The 9684-nt window shown below is 38.2% G+C and overlaps 1 protein-coding gene across 2 annotated transcripts; it reads left to right on the forward strand.

Annotated features, from left to right (window-relative positions):
* The first annotated feature begins 613 nt into the window (after positions 1-613).
* On the forward strand, positions 614-5043 carry LOC131459769 (transmembrane protein 138-like). 2 transcript variants are annotated; one of them, XM_058629862.1, is made up of 5 exons: positions 614-913; positions 2121-2639; positions 2823-2994; positions 3770-3845; positions 4472-5043. In XM_058629862.1, exons 3-5 carry the CDS (start codon positions 2869-2871, stop codon positions 4582-4584), a joined length of 315 nt encoding a protein of 104 aa, XP_058485845.1. In that variant the 5' UTR covers positions 614-913; positions 2121-2639; positions 2823-2868; the 3' UTR covers positions 4585-5043. The 2 variants fall into 2 exon arrangements, with proteins under 2 accessions (XP_058485845.1, XP_058485844.1); XM_058629861.1 differs by having other exon boundaries at positions 2121-2994.
* The last annotated feature ends 4641 nt before the right edge of the window (positions 5044-9684 follow it).

Below are 9684 nucleotides of genomic sequence, written 5' to 3' on the forward strand. Positions count from 1 at the left end.
AGTAAATCCATCTCACAATACTATACAATAATAAATATTCAGAATGCTCAAATCTGATTGACCAAATTAAGATCCCATAAATTTGAGGTAGTATTGTTAAATGAGTTTACAAAATGCTATGACGGTCCTACACAACTCTGTTTTTCATTATAGCACTGTTTGTAGTGTGTCACCTGGCGACATTCTATAGGGTGCCATTTGTAAAGCAGCTCATGCTGAAAGTAACTGCAACATTTTGTCACATTTAGCTTCAAACAATGTTTTTTAAAAGTCACTTTTTAGCACATTTACAACAATATTTATTAACTTAACATATCGTAACATAATTGACCACTTCAATAGGTTATTTTTTTCTTGATATTGTAATTATACACTTATGTATTTCTGAGATAATACAATTTATAAAGAGCGTAGCTGTAATTATTGGCTCTAGCTGGTTAATGGATCATTTAGTAATTTCTTTCTTTCTTTCTTTCACCCTCCCGCCCTCCCTTCCTTCCTTCAGCAGGCTCTTTAATTCATATTTAATTCATTAGGGGGATCTGAATGTCTATTTGGCACACTGCTGGACATCTGAACCAAATTAAAATATTCTTATTTGCAACTACAGACTTGATAGATTATAATTGAGAACCATCAGAAAGTGTTTCCCACATCCCCAAAAAACATGCTGGTCCCAGTGCAGTTAACAGGTTTTCCCATCAATAGAGCATTGTAATTGTACTTTGTTTTATGTTCTGTAAGCATTGTATAGCACTGTATGCTCTGCAGCGTTGTCATCGGTTTGTGTTTGTGTGTGCGTATGCATGTGTGTGTGCCCTGTAAGCTGTTAAGCTGTCAATCTGTGCTGTGGCCGCATACATCATGGAGGATACGTGTTACTCCAGGCTCTGAAATCAACCTTCATTAACAGGTATACAAACTTCTGTGGTTTTTGCAGCAGCTTGATAGCAGTACTAAGATTATAAATAGTAAAATAGAGGATATTTATCATTTCCGTGTAAAGCAACAGGCTGGTTAGGAGTTTCCTAAGAAGATTAAGTGGAACAGTATTAAAACCTGTGCGCTCACTAACAACAAACATTTTTTTGTGCCTCTGTTGTGTGAAAATGAAATGTTGGACATTGTTCTGATGAAAGTTTGTTTTAAAAAATTAAAGTGGAAATTGATTATTCTTCATCACTGTGTATCAACTGGAAAAACTTGACCCAAATGTTTAACCTTTAACACTTGGAATCATTTCCTACACATTTGCAACGCTAATGCAAAGACAGAACTAACCCACATTCTAATTGCAACTGTTTTCAAGCAAGTATAGTCTCCAGACTGAAGCTCCATTGTCTTTTAGTATTCCTAATCTTTCTCACACCTGCTGAGGCCGTGCCAAGCTATAAAAATAGGGGTCATAAGAGGATCCACCCGGCGTCACTTTGCTCACAAGAAGACCGAAGAGCCAGGACAAACATTTACACACTGGACTGACAGTTACAGTGGCAGCAACAATAGTGAAGGGAGAGTCTATTTTTTTCTTATTACATTATCTACATTAGTGTTTTAATGTTTGGATGAGAAGAGTTACCTCATGAAGATGTTTTGGGAGAGAACCTGAATAATGGTAAATAGTAATTTAATGTGCTTTCATTTTAATACATTTTAAGGTGTATTTTGGATGATGATGGAAATCCCATATTTTCCCAAATCGCCACAATATTTTTTGAAATTAAGGTAATTTTGTTTGTGTTAAGGTTTGGTCCACCTTAGATAATTATATGTTCTCTCATCTGTGTCAATACAATCAGGAAAACAAATATAGAAAGTTTAACTAGAACTACTATTACCAGAGTCTATGTGTGATGCACAGAAATTCCCTATTTCTCTGGTAGACAGTAGTTCCAAGGACAATTTAATGACAGCAAGTGGAAGGCAGAACAAATTGTATTGAAAGATACAGTATAACAGAATAATAATTTATCTTTTTTTCAGTAACTTTGTTAGCCAGGCCCAAAAGTCTGAAACTTGTATATGGGGGAAGAGTGTTAAAGGCTGTAGTAGTAAGACACAACAGGAGATTAACACTGTTTATATTCATTCAAATATGGATTTATCTCTTTTGTCCACAGAATCTCTGCTGGATTGATTACGGGTACTGATGTCTGACCTGGTGTGGCTCCCAGCACTACACTGCAGCCCACTGAGCCACCACATCTGTTAGTGACATGCTGACATCTGTGATTTCCAGGCAGTTCACTCCAAACCCTGACTCATTTAATCATGATGAAAGGACCTCACTTTTACCCAAGTCAACAGGAACCTTAATGTTGTGTCAATCACACATCACCTACAATCAGGAAATCTGAGTGGATTTATGTGAACACCTAACTGGGGACCTCAAACAGCCTGGACTGTTGTGGGTGGATTGATGTTTCTATGTAGTGTGTGTGCGAGTGCAGTGCAGCCTTGGATCCATCGTGGAACCACAGTCCGCCTGGGCGCCCAGCCTTTGGCCCAGAGCCGCTTCAAGCCAGTAACTACTCTTTGGTGTTGCTGATTCAGCTCAGCCTGCTCTCCTTTGACCTGTTTGTCAACTCGTTCAGCGAGCTGCTGAGGGCTGAACCGGCCGTCCAGCTCGTACTTTTTATGTAAGAAGGAATAACTCATTTTTCCAGCATCCAAATGCATTTGGCTCAAGGCTCAAAACAATTCAGAGCTAAAGAAATGTATTTGTCTGATTTGGGATGGTGATTTCACACTATCCTCTTTGTTTCTACTGCTCTCATGTTTTACCTTCCGTTCTCTTGTCTTCCTTTACTTGTTTGTGTCAGTATCCAGGACATTACCATCCTGTTTAACCTCATCATCATTCTGTTGATGCTGTTCAACACCTACGTGTTCCAGGTTGGCCTGATCGCCATATTGCTGGGGCGATTTAGAACTCTGCTTATGCTCTCTGCTCTTTACCTGACCTTGAGTATCATTCTCCATTCCTGGCTAATGGTAGGATGAAAAAAAACCCAGCTATCTACATTTTTATGCATGTCAGTTTTTGACACATCATTTGCACAGTTTACTAAAATGTATTTATTAGAAAGTGTTGACAAGGTATTTTTGAACTATAAATAGACTTTAAAGGTCCAGTGTGTAAGAACTAGTGACGTCTATTGGTGAGACTGCAGGTTGTAACGGAGACTCCTCCAGAGACTCCTCCACTCATCCCTCTGTTCACCCGTCCATTACCCAAGCATGCCAACAAACTATTGGCCCTCACATACCAGAAAGGATGTAATTCTTCATTCATTAGTAAGCTTCCCCTTCAGCATGTGGAAATAACTTAGCGAGCCACATGAAGCTGAAGTTTCAGGTCACTGCTGTGTATATATTCAGTATCATGGATATACATTAAAGTGTACAAAGTTCAGCTCTATCGAGGCCACCATGTCTTTGGTGACTAACTAAAAATGTTTTGAGTTCTAATACTAACTGGAGGCTACATGAGTTATCTAACACACTTGGCAGGGAGCGCAGAGGTGAGGAATATTCAGCTGTAACATCCAACTTCACCATTCATTTATGCTAAATTTTAAACACTGTACATTTACTAAGGAAAAAAAACTTAGCCAGCTTCCAAATGTTTTATTATTGTCTCAAAATGACTATGTTCCTCATATACTAAACCTAGTTTTAATGAGTTTGTAAAGTGTTTTTCATTTCCTTTATACCTTTAAGTTTAAAACAAGTAACTTTTACCATGTGCTCTATATAACATTTTCAGAATCTTCGTTGGCTTAATACCAACAGATTTGTTTGGACGGACGGCCTTCAGGTGTTGTTTGTGATTCAAAGAACAGGTAAGAAGACATTTTTAGAAAATGTAGGAGCCAATGCATGGAGAATGCATGCATATTTTTCTTCTGTGATATTTACATTACACTATTTACTTGTTTCCCATGGGCTTGTGACACCATAATGAATCACACTATTGAGTGTGTGCAGTGTTGTTTTTATGTTACATGTCTAATTGTGTCAGTGATAAATAAATGAGAATCTCTGCTCTAATGTTCTCACAGTTGTTTTGTGAGAGTGTTTATCTGTCTGTCTGATAACAACTTACTTTATCACTCAACCGTGTGTGTGTAACTTTTATACTTAAGCTCATACGTGGATAAAGGGATTTATTATTTAGTTGTTGTTCTCCGCAGATGATCCTTTATTGTGTATGAGAGGGGACTGTAGCCATGTATTATTTGTGTCTTAAACAATTCACTGTTGTACAGCCATTTCACTAAATGTCCAATCATAAATAATATCTCCAGCAACACAATATTTCAGCTGTAGTAAAGTCACTTCTGACTAACTGAGGATACTGACAGTATCAACATGTGGATCCAAACGTTATATTTTCTGCAAAGCAACTTTTTTAAATTTAGTTTTTATTTTAATTGTAATACCATCTCCGAAATGTCCCTCTTCACAGCATCTGTGTTGTACTACTACTTTTACAAGAGGACAGCAGAGTATCTGGGTGACCCTCGCCTTTATGAAGATTCACCGTGGCTGCGAGAAGCTTTTGCTCGAGTCAGACAGTGATACCAATGACCACAGTCCAGACCAATACAACGTGAATTTTACAAAGGTAATGTATTTGCAATAAATGTACAGTCCACAAACCTATTCTTGTTTGGAGGCTCTGATTTCCACATTTAAGATGAGAAAGTCTTTAGTACACTACTTGCATAAATACACCCATACAGTATAAATGTATTACAAAAATGACATCCCACATAAAATGTCCTTACTATCACTGTGCCAAAATCTGGCAATGTCTCTCTTTTTAAAATCATTTCACGGAGCTTGTTTTGCTCTTTTGCTGGTAAACATGAATAATTTAATTGAAAGAATTCTGTACCAGCTATCATATGTACCATTTATTTTGTTATACTTAAAAAAGTATATATCTATACAATGTTGTAGTTTTATTTGTGATTATTTGTTTTTCCTTGTGTTTTTTACTGTTGATTTTAACTTGGCATTGATATGGAATGATGGAATGAATGGAATTGATTTCCAATGTCTTTCCAATGTTACTGAGCTGTGTGTGTTTCAATTTCAAAATAAAGTGTTAATACATTCAGAGTAACAAGCCTAGTTTCATAGTATGTTTTTTTTTTGGATTTAGATTTAGATTTGTAGACTAGGAAAAAAACATTTTCAGAATGAATCGAGGCAAAAACACTAAATACATAAAAATCCTCATGATTTGAACCACTGCCAGACTGAAAATAATGAGTTTCTTATGTGGTTGGATTGACCTTGTAACATCCAGTCACACGCACAGTTAAAACATAAAAAAGAACAGACACTCTAGCCCTTGGAGTGTCCCTAACCCAGGGCCTAACCCTTGGACTTTCCTCTGATTATTATTGACTTTTGATGCCACATTATAGAGTACAGTTTCCTTTGTGCAAAATGGCAAGGAAATGTACAACTCTAGTCATAAAAAATAGTTATGAGGTGCAGGTAGAGTGTTAACTATTAATGCTGTTACTAAATTATATTAATTAACCCTGATTATAGGGCATCCTCTCACTCAAAGACTTTCTTATGCATTTCTCAAGTCTGCATTTTTATGAGGTGATTTTATTTTATCTTTTTATTTAACCAGTATTTCCCCTTTTTTGTAGGACAGCCTGGCCAAGACAGCTCGCCAATTACAGTTGAATTAAAAAAGCAAAGCATGCACATGCTCTCAAATGTGAGGGAGGTCTCACTGGGGCACCTCACAACTACATGTCAGTGTCCATTCAGTTACTGTATGTTAGCACTGCAGCCAGAGCACACACACACACACACAATGATAAAAAAAATCTATGTATGTGTGGACTGAAAAGTAAAACATCAACGACCTTGTGTGATTGCGGTTCTTTTTCATAGAGTCATGGCCACATAGTTAAAGAAGCTTTTCTGCAAGTTATTTTCCTTATTTATTTTGAGTGAATGGAAGAGGTATTAGAAGAGGCAAGCATGTCATTGTGGGCAGAACTAAGCGGTCTGATGATAATCCCAGGTAAGCCGAGCCTTCTTTGCAAAATGTCTGTGCTGAGAACAGTTCAAAGACACTTCATCTGAGAAGCCATCAATAGAGCCATCTGAATGAATCTCGGGGGAGAGGATGAAAAAGAAAATACATTTATTTTTCAGCCCACACATACACACACACACAAACTTGTTTTCATATCTTAGTGAGGACACATCATAGACATAATAACCCTGAATGTATTATGTGTATGACAATCCCTTACCCTAACATTAACCATCACAACTAAGTGCCAAACCCTCACATAAATGTAATTATAACCCTAACCCTGTCTTAACCCTGAAAATGTCCCTTAAAGTTGAGGGGAACAGACAATGTCCTCACAAAAATAGGTTTGTACATTTTTTGTGTCTCACAAAGATATAAATACATGTACACACACACACACACACACATTCATCTCATTATCAGGCAAACATGTAGTAAGTGAGTCAATGGCTCTGTGCAGTGCATTCTGTCATGTACAAGCCAAAGCCTCACCACTGCTACACCACAGGAATGCACAGACAAACATAAGTAGTGGGAGAACATCATTTGTCACTGATGGGAACTATGTAATCCATTTCAAAAGATTCATGTCAGAGCTCTTGCAGGTTTCATCCGTCCTTGTTGGCTGTGTGCTGTTGAACTGACCTTCATCTGCCCCTTGAAATTAAAGTATCCCCACACCCATTGAGTGATCCCATCCCATTAACTTTCATTTGCTCCTGCCTGCAGCCTTCAGGTGACTTGCATTCTGCTCTAAATAACTCCTTTCACTGGTTTGAAACCTGGGTCATTTCCTGCAGATTGAAGGCACTGATCCCAGCCAGACCTCCACTTCCAGTGGGTCCTAGTAGAGCTGACAGTTAAAACACATGCAGTTACTGTATATAAACACACACGTCTCTGTGTCCCTCCTCACATTGTCACTATGTATTGAGGAGGGTGTAAGCAATGAAATTGCTTTCTCGTGGATTTAACTTGACTCAGTCTTATTATGAAACTCCCTCTGTGGGAACATTTATACTTTTAGCCCCATAACTGAACCTGCCTTAATGCAAGGTTACACTTTTTTGTGCTCATGGAATATGCAGTATTTGATATGTTATGGTACTAAGGGCAATTAAACTTTGTCGTTATTCACTTGCTACGCTGTGTCTCAAATTTGCATTGACCTTGTATATTACCCTTAGGTCTGGTAATACAGAGGCATTTATATGACATTCATCACATTCACACAGTTCTTTTATTGACAGTGACAGTGATGTTCAATACTGCAAAACCAAGCAGGTAGCAGGTGAAGGCCAGGCTTGCTGTTACCTCTGACCCAGTCAGTTTGCAGCCCTTCAGGGGCTCTTCATGAAAAAACACTGCAGACAATAAGTAACTTGTATGCTTGTCTTCTCCTTCCATCTTCCCATGGCATATTATTTTTTTTTAAATTGCTTCCTTGATGTATTCTTCTATTATTATTGATTTAAGCTATCAAGGAGACACAGGTGACTACATTGCAGGAAGTCACAGCAACAACAGGAATTGATGAAAGCTGGCAGAAGAGGCAGATTGAAAAGATTAGAGACCTCTCAGATGCAGCTATTGTTATGGCAAAATCTTAATAAGACCATGGTGGGTGTAGAAATAAGGACTTAAGAACAGTGGCTGTCTTTGTGAGTTTTATACTTCTTGCAAGAGGAACAGACAGCACAGTGCATCAAGGCGGTCTGTGCCTGTGTTCAGGGAAAAGGAGTTACCCGCCCCCAACACTGTGGACAGCAGTTGGTTGGTTGGACAGAGTCTGGGAATCTGGTGATACCAGGCACAGAGAAGGACAATAGAATCTTGGGAGGTAAAGTCAAGACGAATGTTGGTATCTTACAAGGCTGTAAGGAGGGTTAGTTCAACCTGCAGGAAACTCTGGATACGGCCTGCCACGTTCCCTTGCTAAAAGGAGAAAAACAGAGAAAAACTACATTAGGTAGATAGTGTCATTCGTATACATCCACTGAGTCTGACCTTTTCTTCTAGAGTAGTCAGTGTGTTCCTGACCCAGTGATTAAAGTTCTACATTACATTAAAGTTAATCCAAGCTATTAAGTTCAAGTTACACCTAGTCTAAATGTATATCCCATGAGTCTCAGTCATCAGGATAGTGCCACATATATCTGTTACCTGTTAATCTCTGCAGATTGAGGGCCCAACTGAGTGTTACAAAATCCAGTCTTGTCACTAAAGGAGATTCTTTAGCCTCTTTAAATCCTTTCTTGAATTGCTTTTGTATTATTATTATTTGTGTGTGTTTATTGTTCAATTTTTATTGTAAATATTTAATATTTCTATGGTTTGTTGTTCGCAATTATTAAAACGCTAACAAAAAGTTATAATCATGATAAAAGGTTTGCATTTGCTAAATTCAACTTTAGGTCAACATTTAAGGTTAGGCTAATTACTTTTTCAGACAATTGTACATAGGGGAGACTGGGGTAAGATGAGTCATTTTTCATAGTTAGGATCACTACATCAAGGCAATCATAGTTTTGTCACCAACTAATATTTCTGCATATATTTCAGGATGGTGTGCATCCCTTCAAACAAACAGAATGAGTGTAAACATAACTGTTTCGATAATATAGCATGTCCAAAAAAAGTGGTCTTGTGGCACAACTTACCCTGTGTATGGGGTAAGTTGAGCATAGGAGTGCCTCCCTAAATAACAGTCACTTCTTCACATTCATGTGTATTTTTGTTTATTATACATAATGTTTGGCAAGTTCAGACTCCATGCCATCTGAGAGAATCCTTTTAGCCTCTGCTACTCCATCATAGCCTGTCTTTTTCAATGGTACATTTTCTTTTTTGTTAATGTATCTCTTCAGTGTCATTCTGTCTATTTTGGCATCCTTTGCTGCTGCTCGAATAGACTTCCCTTCTCTCGCTTCACTGGTGGCTCTTTCAAGAACATCAGTGGTGACTCCCCTGCTTGTGTTGCGCTCACGAGGCATTGATCTCCACTCATACAAATGCAGAATCTTGATTTAATATTTAAGACATATAGGCTACCGCTAAAATACCAGTGGCTCAACTTACCCCCACTGGCTCAACTTACCCCTGGCCAAATGGCTCAACTTACCCCAGAGCTACCATTTTGACTTTATTAGTCCCCACAGCTAAAATGGTGCACTTTTATGCTAGGTGTTTGTCCTTGTGTTGTAGCACATAGATACCACAATTGATGTATAAAACACATTTTAAATGATCTTTTTTGGTCTAAACATAATTCTCATGAAATCTATGAAAGACTAAATTCACTTTCAAGAGTGAAAAATGTTTTTTTGGAAATAAATGTCTAACCACTTTACCCATGTGGTCCTTCACAGACTCCATTAAATGATGCTTTCCTCCTAAATATTTGGTCACATGATCAATGTTTTTACTGTTTCCTAGCAACAAGGGGTGGCTCAACTTACCCCAGTCTCCCCTACCTAAATAACTGAGTTCAGTACACGCTGACGGCACAAAAATGGGGTGGTGTAATACATCCTCCCTGTCACGTGAGGACGCTCCACGTCAGAGTCAGCGCTCTTCAGTAACTGCTAGCTTCTGATGCGCCATAC

The sequence above is a fragment of the Solea solea genome, chromosome 5 (assembly GCF_958295425.1).
Source record: "Solea solea chromosome 5, fSolSol10.1, whole genome shotgun sequence".
Lineage (NCBI taxonomy): Eukaryota > Metazoa > Chordata > Actinopteri > Pleuronectiformes > Soleidae > Solea > Solea solea.